The 21,599-nt window shown below is 46.8% G+C and overlaps 1 protein-coding gene across 11 annotated transcripts in view; it reads left to right on the top strand.

Moving 5' to 3' along the window:
• The window catches only part of adgrl2b.1 (adhesion G protein-coupled receptor L2b, tandem duplicate 1), a 93,592-nt gene that overhangs the window by 12,678 nt on the left and 59,315 nt on the right, over positions 1-21,599 (top strand). For all 11 annotated transcript variants that reach the window (XM_035536577.2, XM_035536571.2, XM_035536575.2 and 8 more), the window contains exon 2: positions 7,275-7,493. In XM_035536577.2, the coding sequence (XP_035392470.2) occupies positions 7,418-7,493 (76 nt within the window). In that variant the 5' untranslated portion in view covers positions 7,275-7,417. The remainder of the gene's footprint in view (positions 1-7,274; positions 7,494-21,599) is intronic.

Below are 21,599 nucleotides of genomic sequence, written 5' to 3'. Positions count from 1 at the left end.
TATGCATTACAAAATGAATGTGCATGGAAACAAACCCCTTACCTTTGCCTAAGGGTGGAGATCACAGCTGTGGTGCTGTGCTGTAGAGAGCTGAAAGTGTTGTTATTTTTTTATTTTTGTTTGTTTTTTGCTCACCAGCCATATCTGTGGCGATCTGTGGAGTGTTCTGTGTTCTGTACACCTCCCCAAAAGACTGATGGCAAACATTACTGCCTGTTCTGACAGTGGTAACCATAAGTGAGGTTGTCAAGCCAACCACACTTCCTCCTGGTGCCGTGTGGATTGAGAGTGAGTGTTCCAGGGGGAAGGGTTAGCGTGCGTTCCGCACCGTCTGAATGAAAAGAATGGGCAAAAGGCGGAGGAGAGAATTCCCTTTTTCAATATTTTAGAGGGGAGAGGAAAGCGTTCACTCCGGTGCTCCGGCGTCTGCAGTAGGGAATCACAGCAGTTGGAAAATGAGCGATCACATCACTTCCGCATGTACATGCAGAGTTCAGAGAATGTGGGTGATGATTTATATTGACACGGTTGACTGCTCGGCATGTTCTGCTGGGTATCAGAATGAACTGTTTCTGCCCGTGGCGTGGTAGCAGTGTGTTGCATTCCCGTCACGGTGGCCTACAGGACTTGGTTTTCCACTTCCAACTTGTGTGCACACAGTGTTGGAAATACTACACGAACATACGTAGCTGAAGAGGGACGTTATTTACTAACTGGATTTCAAACGACCCGGCTGCTAATATGAACTTTTTCATACTGCGCAAAACTGCATTTTTGTGATGCCATTTTAAGATAATTACATTTTTCAAGCAGTAGCCACATAAATAACCAACCTCCTTCTTGTCTTCAGTCTATTTTAAATTGGGATTATTTGGCTAACACATTGGTTGTTATTAATACTTTCCATTCATGTGTGTGGCTTCTGTGTGACATCTGTTAGATAATGCGCTGTTGACTGGAATGGATGAATACAGAAGATCTGTGGCATATAACGCTAGACAAAATACTGTATGCCTTTAACCGAAAAGAGTACTGGATTCTCATCAAGAGATTAGCAAACCTCCAAGACCTAATACCGCTTGTGTCTGCCAGCATGTAGAAATTTATTCTATGAAAGGCAACATGGAATATGATTAAGAGTGATTAAAAATGTATCTCACATCTGAGTTTACTTGTAAAAGTTAATGATGTTAACGTACGACGTTCCGTCAGCTACACTTTAGAACTCACTTCCATGTGGCGTATTATTTTTTCACTGTTTGGGAATACTTCAACTATTTTTAAATTCCAAAGCGTCTATTTTCCCCCTTTCCCCCCGTAGTGTGGTACGTGCATTACCACTATCCAGCATGGACGTAACGGGTGTGTATTGCCGTTGGCATTGTGCCACGTGACAATTTGTACTGCTCACGCATCCTCTCGCATACTGTTGCATACTCTTGTCAGCCTACATTTGGTGTGGCTTTAAAAATAATCCATTATGACCCTCAACATCAAATGAAGTGTCAGAGAAACTCTGTAATCAAAGCAAAAGAGGGGGCAGCTCTGTCAGTAAATGAATGTGACCAATTTATCCAATTCTTAGCAAATGCTGCGATTATAGCCCAGAATACATTAAACCCTCGTTAAGATCCGGTAACCTTTACACGTCAGTTAGGCACAGGGGCTACAGGAGACGATGACCACGGCACGCTCTGCTGGACAATTTCGGCTCGTCCCTTGTCATTAGGGTAAGCAATGTTAACAGGTAATAATGAGAACGAGGTGATAACAAAAATGACAGCTCACCCAGTGTAGCGGGGGAAATATCTGCCATGCGGCCGGCCTGATTGCTGTTTAATCAGCCTTTAGAGAAAAGAACAGCGGCAATTAATTTCAAATATTCTGAGATGTTTTCTCACAAATGTTAGCAAAGGTCCTGCCTCTAATAACATATGCACGGGAGCGCCTCAGATTGTCTTATGAAATAAGACAAATATGAGGCGAGGCACCGGCGTGAAGGGGCGATTCCCCGTGCCAGTGTTCTCCCTAACTACCCTGCAGCCTTGTGTTGCGTGAACACCCCCCGCCCCATAGTGGGCACCCAATGCCTGTCTCCCCTCTCGACGCCCCGCGATGACAAGTTTTCTGCAACATCGGAGGAGCCAAGAAAATGACATTATATCCTTGAGGGGGCGGTGCTGCCTGCCATAGCTTTGTCAGGCACTGTCAAGACAAAGCGTAATGCCTCCGGAAGGTGCCCAGCGAGGATTCTGGGTGTATCCACGGCGATGAGCTCCACGCCCTCCCCACCTCCCCTGGTGCTTTTGTGCTCTAGATAATCAACCTCTGCTCTTTACTGACAGCTCATCCTCCTCCTGAAATTGGTAGTGCCGGAATTCTTTGGGCGTTCCAGCTTTGACTCCTGTTAGAGTAGCTGCACCCTCAGAGCTCTGACCTGTGAAGCAATCGTATCAGTTGGGCGGTTTTTAGGTGTGGGTCAGGATAGGTTCAGATTTTTTTTTTTTTTATAGCACAGAGATTAGCAGCGGGCAATACACACCTCGCCTCTGTTTCAGATCCACCCGAGCTTACGCCGTGTTGCAGCCTTAAGTCTCGTTTTGTCCTGCTCTCATTTGATATGCATATATGCACGCATTCTTTATTTTCCTTCTTCCAGGCACTGACAATTGAAAATAAATTAACATTCCAGCTCTTTATGTTTTCCTTCTTTAAGCCGGCGGAGAATACTTGGAGGCAAACCCTCGGAGGTCAAGCGATACTCACAAGCTGTCAGTCTGCCCCAGCGAGCCTCCTGCCCCCGTCTTTCTGCCCCATTCCATTCTTTTCACCTCTTCTTTTCTCCCCTCCCATTCATTTGGTTCCTCTCCATTTTAGAAAGTGAGTCTCCCTTCGTCTCTGGCTGTGCCTCCCCGGCGGGCGAGAGCTTTGGTAGGGGTTGGCCGCCATTCTCCCGTCTGTCCCCAACACACGCTTCCTGCCAGCAAGGCCGGTCTTCTTTTCCCCATCAAGCCATCGTTTCTACTTGAATTACATTTTAATTGCCTGCATTTCTGTCTGAAGCTAGTGTGTATGTGACTATCAGTCTTTCTACTGTTCTTTTTGATAATATGCGATTTTACCGTGTAGATTCATTATTCCTATTCAAGCAGTCATGACTATTTTATCATATTCTTTTCAGGACAAAAATATGTACATATATAGGTCGGAATAGGTCATTACTGTTCTCTTTCTGACAAATGACTGGTCCGTGGGAAAAGAAAAGGATAAAGGGAGAAAAGAACAGAGACCGAGGTTGTATAAGGCAAAAGTCTTTAATGTGAAATGTCCAACCTGACGACTTGGAATGGTAATGGGTTTTTAACTGCTTTAACGATCCATCACAATTAACATGCAAAGTAGATTGAAAACTTAAAAAAAAAAAAAGTTGCTAAGCTTTTGGCTGAGTGTTACGTGGAGAAGGAAATGTCTATCAACAATATAAACACAACTGATAAAGTCAGTCTCATTAGGCTTTGTAAAAGATTTTCCGCACGCTTGGAAAACTGACATCAGACCTTCTCAGAACCATGCAAAGTTATAGTGCGCCCATCAGGAACGGCGCAAAGCTCCTTAATGCTAAGTGGTTAATCCTTTTATTTTAAGTCGGACCAGATCCAGTCCAAAATCTGCCAAACAAAATGGTGTGTAGGGGGACGATGCTGTTTGGCTTCTGTGCTTAAGCTCGCTGACACAGAGTCAGCGTGTTCCTCAGCAGGGGGTGTTTCTCCAGTGCTTCAGCGAGCAGTAGATCTCTGCTGCAGGCTGTAGCTTCAGCACCCCCTCCCCCCAACACACACACACGCACACACACACACACACACACACATACTCTCTCTCACTCACACACACGCACATACTCTCTCACACACACACACACACACCCACACACACACACACATACTCTCTCTCACTCACACACGCACATACTCTCTCACACACACACACACACACACACACCCTGCCTTCGCTCCCTCTCCTACCACTGGCGGAGTAACAGGCTGTGACTCTCAGCTGGTTTGGTGGGGAACAGGATTTTCCCTTCGTTTTCCTTGTGCTGATGCCGGTTACGGAATCCTCCATGCTCAAGGAATTCTGCCTGGCAATTCTGTCCTTCCTCCCAGGAGAAGTGTGATGGTTATGGCTGTAGGTAGTTATCACCCCTGAAGATCTGGAACCTTTGCCCTTCCTGGAGCGCTTTGTTTGCTGTGATGCACTGCACCTTTTCAAATTTTGTGCGAGACAACTCTGAATACAGACAGTCATTTATTTCTAATTTTCCTAATAGCAGAGTGATTTCTAATGGGGCCTGCTGTACTTTACCACCCTCTATACTGAATATTTAAAGAAGCATTTCCACTACATGCAGCAAGGTAGGGGTACCTTCCTCTCTCCCTGTTCATTTGCCTTATCTGCAGAGATGGTGTTTGAAAGTTTTAACATGCGTTTTATCTGAGAACAGAGAGAGTATTTGAAGCCTAAGGTTACATTATGAATCATTTGAAAGGGAAGAACTAACATTTTGGCTTTGCTGGTGTGAGATTTGTGCTCTGCCTTGTCTCTGTCTTTGCTAAAATGGAAGAAGCGCTAAAGAAGTTTATCAGAAAATTTCATTTTTAGCCACCACCCCGTGTGCTCAGATTTGTCACACATGATGAAAATGTCATATGCATTTGGAAAAAAGTATTTAAAAACTAGATGAGCTAGGCTGACAGGTGCTAGTTAATGGTGTTTTGCATTTTACAAAAACTGTAGAAAGATTAATAAATGAGATATAAAATATTAAATGTACTTCCTTCAGAGGCTAGCCCAGGCATGCATGTTTCTTTTCATCAAGACACTGTCAGAGTCTTCTAAGGCTTAACTTAATATGTTAGCCATGTCACGGACCGTACAGAGCATAAATATTTAGACCCATATGTCAAGGAAACGTGCCCACAGAGCTTCAACAAGTATTTAAAAGACCAACAATCTCAGACAAGTTTTTGGAACTTTCTGATATTGGACACCTTCGTTTTCTTCTCCTTCGGCTGGGTTGTGCGGTGCTGTGGCCAGGGCTGACATCACATGGCTCTCGCCTGTCTTTACTCTAAACGTTAAATACCTCGGGGGACTGAAGGCACTTCCTCCAGGTGGCCACTTAAGGACAGAATTCATTAGGACAGTTTGAATTGTGCCTGCTGGACGGTAACAACGAAGCACCTTGTGTTTTTTGTTCCTTCGTTGTTTCGTTTACATGGAAATGATGTGGGCAGAGTGCTTGTTCTGTCTCTTAGGCTCATTCCCAGCTAATCAGGAGAGGCAGCTGAGCGGAGGAGGGCGGAGGGAAAGGTTGGAGAGGCTGGTGTGTTGAATGACTCACTCGCACTTCCAGGTGTGAATTTCAGAGGGCGCGTCGGACGGTTTCGGAGCCCGCTGCCTACCTGCACTCCCCGCATTAACGTGCAAGAGAGGAAGGAGAATTGGAAGGGACATGGTTGGTTTTGGTTGAGATGAAAAAATAATTTGGTTTGTGGGCGGGTGTGCACGTGTGTGTATGTATGTATATACATGTGCACGAACTCGTGTGTGTGCGTGTGTATAAGTGCATGTCAGGGACTATAAATGTGTGGGACAAGCGAGGCAGACACACCATCCATCTCGGGTGTTTGACGTATGTTATAACGAGGCCTCTCTTCCCTTGGGTCTTGGACTGCAACCTTTGCCAATGCAGACAAAGTGGTGTGGGTTGGTTTGAGCCTTCCCTTGAGATAAGGGATGAGACAAAAAAGAAAAACAACACAAAAAGAGAAATGTTTACGCAGCCTTTTCATGTTGTCACATGGAGGGCCTGCACGCGCGCAGTTGTGTTATCTCCGGCAACCGTTTCTGTTGTTAGATACGCAACAACAGGCTACCCAGTAGCATCTTGGCATGCCACCTAATTAGCTTGGCAACATAGTGGAAGATGCTGTGTTTACCGCAGGTGAGCGCGCCATGCTCAAAAGTACCCGCTTCTGATAATTTGGCTTGGCATGCCGCGAGAGACGGCTTAGTGGCGACGGGCGATCTTGCCAGCCGAACGCTGATGAGCAAGGGAAGTGTGGAATGCATTGGCAGTGGAGCAAGTCATCTAAGGTGGTCATGTTTCTGTGGAAAAATAACCATCCCAAAAAGGGTTTTAAATGCAGTCTGGCAGGCATTTTGCGCTTGGTGGTAGTCTCCGGCTCTTTCCACTGGTCTGCAGCCCAGGCTGGTGATATTGTTAGCAGGGGTCAGGGGTCGACTGCGTCTGCACTTCAAACGTCCAGAGGGAATTTAACCTCAGAACATAAAGGGCCCAGGCACATGGCATGCGCAGGACACACCGAAACCCACGGCTTGTAAAGACTTGTTTATGTCTCATGTTTTCTTTGTTCAAGTCGGTTTACAGAGCCTCTGTGTTTGGCCAGGGTCCTTCAGAACCATTGCCGTAGCTGTAGCTCTCAGGCAGAACATCAGAGATGGAAAGGTTTTAGGAGACCGAACTGCAAATGACTTCTCAGAACCAGTGCTGGAGTCGCACTTTCATGTGTTATCGCAGTAGACATATCTGAAAGCCACGTTTACAATTAATAAAGACATTTTTCTTTTGCGAGTAATGCTTGCTCAGTTCAGTCAGTTTCAGATGATTGGTATCACAATTTAAAGGGCTTTCTTTTACAGTTTTTACAAAAATGTTGTTCTGTGTCCATTTGCATGGTTTCTTTTCTACCAGATCCAATAGTTATACCCTATAATTTTTTTGGAAGATTTTCAGTGTAGTATTTGTAATGGGAGCTGAATAACCCCAGTTTAATTTGACTCTTTGCAAAACACAGATGTTGCTCTTCAACTTCTTTTGTGCTACTCTGGAGTATTAAAAGCCATTACAACAGTGGCCAATCAGATATCGAACCATTACAGTCACCCATTTTGGCCAAATTGCCTGTTTGCTTTTTCCTCCACAGACAGTTATGTCTCATTCCTTGATCTGAGCAGATACACTTCACCCTGCTGCTATCAGTGTGAGGGGTTCCTCCTGGAGCCCAGTGTACCTCATTCATGTTTTATGGCATCGCTGCAAATAAAGTCGTAATTATGATGTATTAATGTTGCGGAATGTGGCCGCGTAGGATGAAAGCACGGTTCAAATGCAGGATAACGCTCACAGCTGGCGTGCACGCAGTGCCTCTGATTCCCACGTTACTGATAGTTGACCTCTGTGTGTTTCGCAGGCGGAAGATGAGCAGTGGAGACCCTCGGCGATCGACTGAGTGCTGACCATCACTACGCCTGGATACGTGCTCACTCTTCCTCCCCTTCTTTGTTCAAACCTCTGTCGTTGCCCAGCGTCGGGAGGCTGTCCTCGACGAACAAAATGGCTCCTTCAGTGTGCAAACGTCTGCTGCTGTATGGGATCTTCCTCACGGTGGCCTTTTACTGGTGCTCTGAAGGTAAGGTCATCTCTGCCGTTCCACTCCTCTGGTCTGCCGTCCTCCTGCAGATCAACGCCTTCACCTTAATGGCTTCTCTGGGTGGGCTTTTGGGGTTTTCCTCCTGTGCATGGCCTTTGCCATAAACACATCACAGCGCATCAAACGGCAGCAACCGTACTAAACCTCACCATCTCATGTGAGTACTACGCACTGTGTATGAATGCTACTCAGAGGATTAACACAGACTATTTCACTTGCGTTTGCATATTGTCCTTAAGGGCTTGTAATCATACACTTTCCATGAGGACTAATCCAGTTAAATCATGCGGATTAACTCAGAGGAACAGGCTCTGGGTTAGATGAAGATGAGTTTGAAATTTGAAGACCGGTAGTATTTTTTCCCCTGTAACCCCTGCACCTGACAGTATAAAATATATTTTCTTGGCTTACTGCCAAAATGGTGAAGGTGTAACAAATGTTTATAATAATTTAATAAAACACCAGACTTAGCTCTTGTTCTGCATGACTCTTTAACTGTGATTAGCACAATCAAACCCAGGCACAAGCACACACACACACACACACACACACACACACACACACACACACACACACACACACACTCACCATCACAAACTACTCACACTAACATGTTTGCAGAATGATTATTTATTTTTTCCCTTTCCCTGTCTGTTTTTTTTTTTTTTTTTAGAACAAAGTTGATTTAATCACATACTTGTGTGCCAAACATTGATTACTGCAAAACCCAAGAAAGAAAGGCATTCTTTATAGTTCTGTTTCTTTTCCCTGTTGTTGTACACTGTCGTGGTTTTCTGTTTTAACTGGAATTTATCATGGCAGTGGAAAACGCTTTTGTTTGGTGCACCACAGCTGGCACATTTTCTGTCGTATACAAGTTTAGAAACCCTTCATTGTTGGAGGAAGGCTGTACAATTGGGCTGCATGCAAGGTTTTTTTTTGAGGTACTTTCTTTGGTATGCAGGAAGTTTTTTGAGGTACTTTCTTTGGTATGCAGGTTTTTGGTTTCACTTGACATGAAGGCTTCTCGTGCCGTGAATGATTGTTCACCCATCCATCAGTAGTGGAATGTGTGTGGGTTTCTCTGAAAACAATGTCTTATCCATCCACAAGCCATTTACTTTCCCTCAGCCCCCTTATAAGACTTGCCTTTTTTTTTCAGGAATAAACCACATTTTTTTGGGGACCCTCACAAAAGGACCCTCAGGATGTGCCCCTTATTCTGTGGCTGCTGACAGTCTGTGTAATCAGCCACACAAAAACACTCTACACGCGCTTTGGAAATTGAAACGAAATTCTCCAAAAGTTCTCCGTTTTTGTACCGTGGTATGTTCTCCTGGTCACAGAACAATCTTTAGCATTAGAGGTGACGCGTATCAGTAGGAGACTCTGGTTTGCAGCTCCCCGTCAGATCTCAGTGGTACCCTGCCTGTAAACGTGCTTTCCCTTACCTGCATTGAACAGAAACAGCTACGCTTCCTTAGTGGTTTGATGTGAAAATATGTAAACATAGGCTGCTGGCTGACACGTTCACAGCGGGGCTGCTTCTGAGACTTTTTAATAATCCTGTAAACACGAGACAGTGACTCTGTCCCCCCCGCCGTTCTAATGTTGCCCTAATCCCCATCACACTTATTTGCATCTTTTGTCGTTCCGTCCCACTGGCAGGAAAAATAAAGAATGCCTTAAAGGACCGCCTGTCTAGGATGGGGGGGGTGTCACTGCTCCTAGGGGGTGGGTGAGCTACTCCGTGGATGGAGAGATTTATGTTACGACAAGACAAAGGAGCATCCACAAAGGTGCGACTCTGGTCCAGGCAAAGCACCTGCCGCGCCGATGTAAATACGCCTAATTGTGATCTTCAAAGTGAAGCAGAAGGTGCCGGGTGACGTACCGTGCCCTGGCGTTGCGTGGTGTCGGGCGTGTGCGGCGTGAATGCCTAGGACGCGACAGGCATGAACGAGCCAATGACGGGACCCGTGGCGCCAGACATGGATGCTGATGAAACGATGTGTGTCGATTCGGCGTGGGGACAAATCCCCTGGCACACCCCCGGGACCGCCATTTCCTGTGTGTTTTTAAAATGGTTTGGCTCGCAGACGAGAGGCTCTGAGACGCGGTCTCAGCTTGGGAGCTGCTTGTTTGCCAAATGCATTTAAGTGGTGGGGAAGCAGGAAGTGTTAATGCATTGTGTAAATGAAGCAGCTTCTATATTAAATCACAGAAGTGCAATTGGATAGAACACGTCTTCTCCAACACTGAGGTGTTTCCTTGCTGTTTTAGGAACACTGAACCAGTTTTTTTTTTGTTGTTGTTGTTGTTGTTGTTGTTGTTAATCAGCTGCACCCAGCCACACTGAAAATCCCATTAAAGGTTGTGGTGTTTAATCGGAGTGGGTCCATGCTGCGGATCCAGAATGACAAGGTACAGCCAGTCACAGAGGCCTAAATCCTATCAAACGCAAGCTCCAGAAGCCAACGGGTGCACGCTCTATTAGTTACGCCCAATGGAGCCGTTTCCTGGAGTCACATCAGATAAACTTTGTGAACTTTAGGTTCAGCACACGGCGGAATAAAGCGCACTGATGTGGAGTGCCGCGGAGTTCAAGCTCTGTTCTGACCCAGGTAGCCCCCACGCAGGGTCCCGGGGTGCCGGCTTGCGGCGGTAACCTCACCGTGTCCTGTCCGCTGCTGTCATGCCACTGCGCAGGACACCGTGCCACTGAGTGGGACAGCGTGCCAACGCTCCAGATGCCACAGGGCAAGACTTCAAAGCTGTCCCACTGTTATTAAATAAAGATTTCCGATCGGTGAGCTGAGGAGAGTGGAACTGTAAATCCTAGCACTCTGAGACAGGCCCCCGAGTGATTCCTTTCCGAGGGCAACTTACGGCTCACTGGAGCTCACCCCATCAGCTGACCACGGGTTCTAGTTCTCATCGAGAAGAAAGAGAGAGTCGGATCTTCATTAGGCATAACCATGACATCTGTCCACCACCATAAACATGAATCATAGGGGCAGACGCAGTGAATTATCTCCGTACTGCCGCTGCAGGCACGTCACCGCGGGACAATCCAGCGAGCCCAGAACAAACACTCAAAGCTGTGATTTATCTGTCCCGCGCACTTCGCTAGCCCAGTGCAAATCTGAACACCTGCAACAGGAACAGCCCCATCTGGCCATGACAGGGACGTTAGCAGAGACCGATCCGTCGGGTCCAGCTTTTGACCGGCGCCCCTTGACGTTGGGGTTCATAACAAGACATGGAACATCTTGTTCTGGACGGGCTCTACCACCCTCCAAAGAGCCTCCACATCTCCAGACTCCAAACGGATCTTCTTGTTGACGTTAAACAGAGAGATTATCTTCTCTCCCATCTGAAAATAAAGGAGATCTCTTCAAACTAAAATATCCTGATTAAATCTCGTTTCCAGTTAAAGGCTGAGTAGATCTGGGGCTTTTTTTCTTAAAAAAAAGAAGAACGAAAAAGAAAGAAAAAAAAGATTTCTGTACCCTCAGTTATTATTGTGGTTAATGAGGCCCAAAGGCCTAGATTTGAAACCCCTAATTTCCCAGCAAACACACACATTTAAAGGAGCGTTTATGGCGTAAGCACATATGCGCCGTAAAGAAATGGCTTTAGAAAATAAGTCAGCTAAGCATGCCAGTGATGTGCATTTGAATACATTCACAGAAAGTGATCCTCAATAGTCACTCAAGTGGATCCTTTTTGCTTGCCAGATATGGTCTTCTCTGTAATAAAGGTTTTTGTAACTTGCAATAAAGTCCATAAAACAACGACATAAAAAAACCACATCTTTCTGACTGAAAGCAAAAGTGAATGAGAATTTTAAACAATGCCATCAAAGGAAGCTGCGACTGAGAAGAAATCTTGTTTTTTTTTTTTTTTCCTCCCCCCTTTTGGGAAAAAACACTGAAATGCAATATCACTCTGTATGTGGTCAAGTGCAGATTTCGAGCAGAATGGGTGTGGGTACACTGTGAGCAGCGCGCTCTCTTCCATAAGTCCCTGGCTCCCGGCCAGAGCTCCCTGGCTCAGAGCAGCTTTATTGTCTATTTACATCTGATTGTAAAACGGCCCCTGTTTTTACGCCCAGGTGATGAACAGGCACTACATCTAATGGGCCGGGAGCCGTCGCTCCTGGCCGTTTGATTTCGGGGACTCGGGCTCATCTTAAATCTTCACCTTGCTGACAGCGTCACGGCCTCACGGCCCTTTCGTACCCTCTGGTGTCCAGGCAATGAGCTTGCAGATTAAGCTTTCCCCGGGAACCGAGGGCCCCTCCTAGACATGCCCTGGTCCATCAAGACGCCGGCTCTCTTTATATTGCTTCTATCTGCTGTGTACGAGGAGATAAGGGGCAGATAAAGCAGAGACGCGCAGACGGGTATAAAAGAACACTTTGCCCTAATGTAAGCTCTCAGAGTCGGTTTCATCCACCACATGCTTGGCTGTCCTGACAGCTGTTATGACAAAGCTGCATTTTTAATCTATAGGAGAAGCTTTTAACGTTAATCAGATTGTCAGGATCGACTTGCAACAATAGGAAATTACTCTGTGCTTGTAAACCAATATTTGCTCGAGACTTTCTGGGGATGAAGATCCGAGCCTGGTAGAACGTCTACCCTGGTTTCATTCATTTTAGACGTCCAGTACTTATTATGATTTCTTTATCTAGGCTGCAGTAGAAGGCCATACTGGGTGCGTGGAACTAGAGGACACTGAAAAGCTGTGGTGATATGCAGAACCTCTGGTAATATTCAGAGGGAAATGGTCACGGCAGTGTTGGTTTTAGCTGGAATTCAGTTGGCAGAGAACATGCTGTAGACAGAAGATCACACACACACACACAGCAGTAAAGGTAAAAAGCATGTTGGCCTATTGCGTTTGTTTTCAAAATGACATAACCACTTGGAATTTTAATTCATGTGTAGCATTTTAACAGAAAGAACCTTCTTAGATTAATAATGATAGTAATTTATAGAGCAATGCTGTTTAGTCATTCAAAAGCAGGCCAATAACTTGCATTAACGTGAGAAATATGTTCACAAATATCTTCTGAGTGAAGCACTCAAAAATGCCAACCTGTGGCGAGTGTAGCTCACGTAATAAGATGGTATGCTAATAGGACAGCAGGTTTCAAGGCTAGGTCAGCGCCGGCTGCCTGCATGCCACTGCTCTAATAATCCGTGAGGTTAGCAGCCAAGCACAGCACCTTTTCTTCAACTTTTTTTCCTGAGCGAGGGCAGAGTAAAGGCTGAGAGGACATAGGGTCACCTGTGAACAAGAGTCGATTTTCACCAATAAACAGGCCCAGACAACCTCTCCCCCAAAACACATAGACATAGACAGACAGCCCCGCACACACACACTCCCACGCACACACGCACACACACACACACACACACACACACACACACACACACACACACACACTGTGGCTCAGGAAATTCAATGAGTGCTCTTTGGGGGAGGGTGTGGAGGCGACGGTGAAAAATATGTCGAATAAAAAGCACACAAAGGCCCTTCTTGTTTGCTTTTCGCTATCTCCAGTGACCCCTGCGTGTAGAATATTCTCGCAGCGAGTGCACAGGGCAGGAAGGCCTGGCTGGGGGCCAGGGAACCGGGTGGGGGTGGAGGTGTTGGCGGGACAGGCAGGGTTGGGGTGGCGTCCGTCAGCCCAGGCTTCCGACGTGCCGCTGGGTCATCGGGGCCCTGACCCCCTCCTCCGTGCATGGCCGGCTGAAAGAAACATGCAGATGGTCCGATAGACAGTGGAGGACGGGTGTGTGTGTGTGTGTGTGTGTGATCACAACAAGGTCACCCCACTTAACTGAGTCAATCAGAGTCATGGATGTTCGCGGAGATAATTAGGTCTGCTGAAATGTATCTGGACCATGTCCACCACCACCACACCACCACCACCCTTCGTTTCAAACTCTCAACACCACCCACCCGACAAGAAGAACTTTTAGTGGCGCGCTAAATTGTGTCCATGTTCCTCTGACATTTAAATCCCAGCTAAGTCTCCCAGGCTTCTGTGTGCATGTGCACGTCTCTCTAGCAGACCCATCTTATCCTGATTTACATGTTTTTCTGTCTGCTCTGGGCAGAAAAGTGCAGGTCACGGGCCAAAAAGGGGCGGAATCCTGCGTCTGGCTGCGTCCGTTGTGGCGTGCACACTTTGGGGTTGTAACTCGCGCCGGTTAACATGTCAGTGGGGTGACGAACACCCTTCGGCGGACAGCCGGCACTTTCGGACGCGGGACCGCCAGATACCTGGTCTGTATATGAACAACATCGTTAATAACAGAAACAGCTTAGGCAGCACACACTGTAGTTCCTGTCGCATTTAACGTCATGGGTTCAGTTCATATTTAACACAGCGGAAAACAAATTTTACGGGGGAAGAAACCCGCTCATTGTTTATGTTATAATACATGAGCTACGGCTGACCAGCTGTATTGTCTGCGGAGAACACAGAAATATGAACAATAGTCTATACTCCCTCCTTAATAACTATTACTTCTAATAATTCTTTGATTTGTAATAACTTCAGAGTGCCGTGGTGTCTTGGCACCTGGGGCTGTGATGTTGTGAGCACCCCAAACCTTCACTCTAAGTGTTTTATACATACGTACCATAAAGGTAAGAGAAGCATTCGAGGCATATGTTTGCGCTTAATTGAATTCCTGCTTCACCACAGGGGTTGTGCTACAACACATCTGTGCTACCTTCTCTGAGGTGTTAATTGAAATAACTGTTGCACAGACAGACTGAAGACACTCTCCAGTTAAAATGATCTCATTTGATCTCATTAACTCTAACTGCCTCCTAATGGGGTTCATTTATTATTAGCAAAATTTGCTTTTTAGGACAAACCATGTTATGTTTTGTTGCACCTCCATGTGCTAGGGAGAGGGAGATGCAAATTCTAAAGACATTTACAGCTTTTTCTTTTGCTTTTTTTCTTAAATAAGATATCAAACGTACTGTTAATCTCAATGGCTTCTTTACGGTGTGTAACTGTATTAACAGATGATGCTCTCTGCCTGTAGTCAGCATTTCTGTATGTCACGGGTCTTTTGTCCTGCTGAAAGCCAGCCTCTGATCCCGCTGCACCTTCCTCATTCCCTCATTCCCTCTCTTTTCCCATACCTCATTCCCTCATTCCCTCTCTTTTCCCATACCTCATTCCCTCATTCCCTCTCTTTTCCCATACCTCATTCCCTCATTCCCTCATTCCCTCTCTTTTCCCATACCTCATTCCCTCATTCCCTCTCTTTTCCCATACCTCATTCCCTCATTCCCTCATTCCCTCTCTTTTCCCATACCTCATTCCCTCATTCCCTCTCTTTTCCCATACCTCATTCCCTCATTCCCTCATTCCCTCTCTTTTCCCATACCTCATTCCCTCATTCCCTCCCTTTTCCTTCTCCTGTAGGATTTATTCTCTTTGAGCCTTCTTGACCACATTGATTATGCAACTATTAAGCTGTCACTGTTATGAAGGGAATTTGAGTGACATGGAAAAATACAACATCACCTTATATAACATTAGCCAAGTCAAACTGTGTCTGAGGATAGATGCATGAATATGAATTTAGAAGAAATAACCCACTCACGGAAAATAGCTCTATTCTAAAGCACAGTGAGCTCGAAAGCTGCAATTCTTTAGGTGAAGAACTGATATAAAAAAATTATTACGGACATATATCATATACGGCCTGTACAGTAATGTTAAAAGACATAAGAGTAGACATATATAGATGTCATAATAGACATATTCCAAAACTATTTTTGCTTTGAGTATGGAACCTCCATACCTCTGTCACTACGGAGATACAGGCACAGCGAGGTAGAGAGACATCTCATTTCCTGGGACATTCATAATGATCGTAAATTCTGTGGGGTTTTGCGAAAAGCCGTAATATGGAATACCTTTGTAATCCTCTGAGGCTTATGAGTGCACACTTCATTACGATTCATCCTCCGCTCGGAAGACCGCTCTCGAGCGGTGTGTGAGGTGATGTCCGAGGTGTCAGGGGTGGTGAGGAAAGGTCAAGGGTCATGTAGCCTATTAATGGAGAAATAAGCTGTAGATTACAGAAAGGCATGGCTCTGTCGTGAGGGACGCCATGCTGATGGATTTTTCGGCAGCCAGCTTGGGCCCGCCGCCTAAACATATGTGGTGAATGACCTTTTGACCTACTAGATGTTGTTGGACTTGGTTCTAGCTGACAGCTATTCAAAGTGAGAAGTTATTTTCGGAATAAATAGGCTTGTTGAATAGCAAATTATCACCGTCCTGGTTGGAGTTTTCCCCCTGTGGTTTTAGGATTTGCATACCACCAAAATTACCCCCATCCTCCCCCACTGATTATTCTGGGGTGCACTGATCCCTCAGACGTGTACATTGTCACAGTGGTATAAGTTGAAGTGTGGAGAGTCAGCTGTGACCTCACGGAGGCTGTCGTTTGGCAGGACAAGCACATGCCGTTCTGAATGAGGGAAAAGTTCATTTGAGTCAGAGCCCTGTGTTGGCAGGCCTCGCTTCGGAAATCGAAGGAGGTGGGCAGTGGAGGTGCAATCCAGGAGCCTCACAGTCTCAGGACCTACACCCGTGCAGGCAGACCCACTCCAGCACTTTCCTCCGTCACGCGTGGTTTGAAGCAGAAGCGTGTAGCGGGGGAGGGCGTACCATTCTGGAGACACGAATCAACACGCACAGCGTGATGTGCCCGGCAGGAGTCGGTTCGCCAAGGTGTGCGCGTAAGCCACGCAAGGAGTGAACCTTTGTCATGAATACAAATCGACGGTGGCTGGAACCCGAGCCGGGGGCCCGGCGGCTGGCTGCGCATAAACCTGGCTGGGGCAGGATCAGCCCTGGGAAAACGGACTCCCGCCGCAGATGGGCCAACCGCGTTTCTCTCCAGCGCTATTTCCGAACGCATATATCGGAATTTCAGACTTCTCAATAGCACCTCGCCGGGAAGGCTGGTTTTAGCCTCCGGGGTTAGTCATCTCATCCCTCCACTTCCTCCAGAGCTGCTCACCACAAGTGAGCGTGGGGTGGGATGAATGTTACAGGAGACGACGGTGCAGTGGCCCCGTGCTCCTAACGCAGCCAGACTGCGGCTCCCCCTCTCGTATCATGCTTCGCTTCTGCTGACGAGTGCCTTCTGAAATCCTGCTCACCTTCCCTGCATGATAGCAGCTCGCCATAAGTGCACAGATTTTATGCCACATCTTATTAGGAGGACAGTTGTTTCAGACTGAAATTGTTTTGGGTAATATACTTTTCTTATCAAAAGTGCACAGTTGGCATCGTTAGAAATGATGTGTACCGGAGAAGCAGAGTCAGAACTTTTAAATGGTTTTCGGCTTTGTATAGATGCTTATTACCTATTACTTATTAAACCAGATATGTTTAAAACTTGATTTGTGTCGGCAGGATTTAGCTGTTTGCGATGTGAAATCTGTTTGCTTATGACCGAGTACACAATACAGGCATTCTTCTTTTTTAAAGCTTAATTATTTACCGTACGGAAAGAAGATAACACTAAACGTAGAGCTGAAAACTTGGAGCCAAACCATGGCTGTGCGTTGTTTCCTACGAGAAGTAGCTAAACGTCCCCCTGATTTCACCCGCGTCTCTGAAGCGCCTTGGAAAACCTTGACTTTGTCTCTGGGTGCTTACAGTAGTGTAAGCTCTACTTTGTAGGGATGCTGGATTATGAAGGCATAAACACAGTGGGGACAGCTCTTAACTCTTGGAGTCCCCTTTTCTTCCCGAGATGTTCCCAGCTGGTAATATCGGGAATGAAATAACAAAAAAGACAAACGGGACAGGAGGAGTCCCCGTCGAGCCCATCGCGGGCCTCATATCCTCCTCTAAAGGAGAAAGCCCGCGCTCTCTCCCCCTCCTGCACTTCATCCTCTTCCCTGAGAAACATCTCCAACAGGGGCCAGAGTAAAGGACAATGGACAAGGCCCCAGGGGGGCGGGGCTGGGTTGGGGCCAGAGGCGGGAGCCTCTTGATTTGCATGCAGCTGTTTGCCGTTTCCACGGCCACAGTGGCCAATCAAAGGATCATTAATGGAGGATGACAAGCGTCAGCCGAAGCCCGAAGCCCCCGTCCACGCTGGCCCTCGCCGTCTCCGATTGCCCCAAGAGGAACGGCTCCGGCTTTTCCCAGGAGTGCCGTGCCGTGCCCCTCGAGCATCAGTGTTCCGTCACTGAGATGCAAAGGGAGACAGTGCCAGGGGGCGGGGGTGTGTCAGAGCAGAGGACCAGCACAACCGTGCGTGCCGAGGCCGGCCGAGAGCTCGTTAGCAGCCATGTGAGAGTTTGTTAGTGCTGATGTGAGAGTTCGTTAGCGTTGACAGGAGCTCGTTACTGATCACTGCCTCCGATGATCCAAATGTGTCTGAGAGGTCGGTGACGCTCTCCCGGCACGTTCGGTTCAGCACAGCTCGAGTGTTTTTTTTCTATCTCTGCCTGTTTTGTTTTTTTTTTCTTTTCTGGATGCATTTGTCTGATCTCCAGTGCTACATCCAATTCCGAAGGTGTTGATAGAAAACAAAATTTGTATTATAGAAGGGGTGCTTACCCGTAAATTATGGTCCGTGGCACCAAACAAAAGGGGAGGTGGCCAGAATGCACTTCACGTGAATGACTCTATTGGCTGCTGCTTGCATGTGTGAGCTGAATAGCCGGATTAAAGGAGCAGGGCAGCGGAGTCATAAGAAGGACTACGTTTCCCAGCCACTGACCAGAATGCCTGATAAGGCTCGGTGTCAACAAGACCAGGAGAAGGGGGATCGGAGCCAATTACATCACGGCCAGGGCAGTTGCCATGGCAAATCGGATTGAGCATTCCATATAATATATTATTTGCTGTCCAGGACACCTATTTAATGTGATTTAATTTAAAACAGAGAGGGAAATAAATAGCGATAGCGGCCTTGGCCGGATCAGCTGCAAAGCGCTGGTGTTTTCTCCGCCTTCCGCACTTTTCCTCTTTATCTTGGGTTTTGACTGCTGCTGGCACTGTGCTGCTCGGGACTCGGCCAAGCCTCACAGGTACTTCGAATTAAATCGGGCCTTTCTCATTCAGAGAGCAGCTCAGGGACCCATTCCCAGACTCCTCCGAGGAAGGCGTACAGTAGCAGGTCCAGATATGAGCCCGTCTCCGCGAGCTTCGCGGCACTCATCCCGACTGTCTCGGCCTCCGCGGGAGGGCCTCTCTTGCTGGTTTGTAAAGTGCATTTTGTGATTGTAGAATCACCATGTGGTCACCTTGTCACTTGATTTTGTAAGAAAGCTGAAAGAGCAAGCTGGAGACTTGATGCCCCCCTCTCATGCACAGATGGAGCTCGAGATGCAACAATCAATAGTCAGTAACCTAAAGAAACATGTTTTGAAGCCCAGATAGATTTTGTTCACCACATGGCACCTAGAAAACCCTTATTTTAGCTAGTGTGATTGACTACGAAAGTTGCTCGGAGTCTCTGAGGTGAGCTGCTTTCAAAAGTTCTGTGTATAAATACACTACAGTTGATGCAAATAAAAACCACAGTGTGAGTAAGATTTAGAAAGATGGGTTATCGGCAACAGTGGAGTAGTTCGGCACTCTCGGCTTATGGATTGCGATGACCTGGGGGTCTGGCTTGATAAACCGACTGCCTGATTCTGAATGGCATTGTAATTAGTTGTCAGAGATAGGTTCCCAGGTTAGTCCAGATACTCCCCTGTCCCTGTTATTGATTTAACTTTGTTTCTTGCCTCTGGGCCCCGGAGACATGCATCTTACACAGGGGGGAGGTTTGTAACTCCAGCACCAGGCTTCATCAATTCCTAGGCCTCCCGCGGACAGCTGTTTGCGATCAGACCACATACATTTGATGGATGCGGGCAGCCTTTCTGCCGAAGACACACGGGAGGCAGGGGGCGGGGCGGGGGCTGTCGCGGTGACGGGTGGTCTTGCACAAAGGCAATACGGGCGGCTTGTTTTATCTCCATCGAGTTTTGGAAAAGCCACGAAACGCACAGTGCCTCTCTGCACAGCGTTAAAGCGTGATAAACCTGTCACACCCCACCATGAGGAATGAGCGTCCAGCCATTCATCAGTCTCGGTAGTGATGTGAAGGAGGAGCCCACTAGAGCTCGGCCTCCGTGCTGGAGCTCGGCTCTTTATTGCAGTTATGGATAGCACCATCCTGGGGGTGGGTGGGGGGTTGGGGGTCAGCCTCCATCTACAGCATGAGTCACTTTATGCATTTGTCTGGATAACAAAAGCAGTGAACAGGAGGCACAGCACATGCTCGCTTTGGGAAATTGGGACTTGGTAAATAGAGTCTGTACTGCAGTGATGGAAATATCAGTTTAGTTGAACTGTCTTTCGTGCTCTGCCTGTAGGGCCATTGGCCTTCGGCGATGTCAGCCACTGGGCTGCGCCACGTTATCCAGGTAATATTTCCAAAGCTGGGCTTCTCGATGACCCCTGCTCCAGTCTTCCAGTTGAGTGTTCATCTGAGGACGTTGTAGGCCAGCGGCGAGTGATGTGCTACGCCACGTGGAGCTCTGCTTTCAAAACCTAGCCCACCTGGTGTTCTGACAAAGTGGAATGTGTTTCATGCTTTTTAGGTTTTTATGAGGCGTTTGCTTAGCTAGTGGACACGTTTGTGGACAAATATATCTGGGATGTATCTCGCACACAAAGTTCATAGGCCTTGGAAAAGCCGTGCATGATGGCTAAAGTAGTGCTCCTGTGTGTTAGGGAGGGACGGTGTGACTCTTTGCTTACAGGAGTCACTATCTGTGTCTGTGCCAGCAGAGATTAAGCAGGTGGGGTCCTCTTACAGACAGTAAGCACTTAGGCCTCTGAGTTAAGTAAATGCGCACACACAAGGACAAATCCCTGCAACAGAATGACTTTTAACGACTGGATTGCAGTGGACATTTTTCTTCACGCGATACTATTGCAGTGAATACACTGAGGTGCAAAAATCAGTATCCACTACTAAAAACTTGGCACTGGAAGAGTTTTCAGCACTGAGGAGAGGTTTGGCTTTAACTGCTTGGCAAAGCTCAGTTGACATTGTTACAAACAGCTGCAAAATGTTTTCTAGCCAATATCCTCCCCCAGAATTCCAGCTCTAGAGGCAGTGACGACCGCATAAAGAGTGTATCAGGTGTTAGGCATAAAGACACAACAGCTCATAAGACTGGGGTGGTAGGAGCATGCACGTGTTGAGAATTGAAATATAAGGCGTCGGAAGAAAAAAAGCAAACAGGCAAATGATGCACGAGCAGGAAATTCAGATGTGGCCTCAGGTTTCCTAGTTTATTAGGCAGAAGTGCTCAGGTGCTGTACCGTGTAGAGTTCTTCTGTGGACAGTTTTGTCTACTCAGACATAAACTGTCTTCAGGGGACCTATGGGTGCTCTTGTCTGGTGCTCTGCATGTCTGAGCCATCTTTCCAGTGGCCTCTTTGATGAATGACCCGTTTTTAAAAAGAGGTGAGGGATGTCTGGATATTTTGTTTATGTAAATATAAATCAAACAGTCAAATAAAAACATGTTCAGGTCCTGGACTGAGACCCAGACCAGACGCTACAATCAATCAATAAATCAATAGATAAATAAATAAATATTCAAGATTTCGAAGTGGCCTACATGATTAATATACATAGACATACAGTGAGCTGCATGTAGGGAATGCCATTTGTAGCCACTATCAGTCAACAGCATTTGCAGTTTCACCCCAGAAGCGGCTGTGTGAACAGCAATCCAGCTGCCCCTGTGTTAGCCTGAGGTGTTCCAGCCCTTATAGCCAGAGGGGCCTGTCTGACTAAAACCGATAGCCAAATGCCAACAAGGACCCCACACAATCAGAAGGTGCCAGATCAGTTATGTCCAACATGTACGATTTCAGTCCGCTCTGACATTGGTGAGTACCGACAGGTTTAGTCCCCCCCCCCCCCCCCCCGCAAAAAAAAAAAAAACCCTCAGTAAAAAATGATAATTCAAAAAAAGCCCAGACCACGACAAGAACAGGTT

Source organism: Electrophorus electricus, chromosome 13, assembly GCF_041902795.1.
Source record: "Electrophorus electricus isolate QZ-2024a chromosome 13, ASM4190279v1, whole genome shotgun sequence".
In the NCBI taxonomy this organism is placed as follows: Eukaryota; Metazoa; Chordata; class Actinopteri; order Gymnotiformes; family Gymnotidae; genus Electrophorus; species Electrophorus electricus.
Note: the sequence above shows the minus strand (reverse complement) of the source record. Positions and strands in the feature narration are given on the sequence as shown.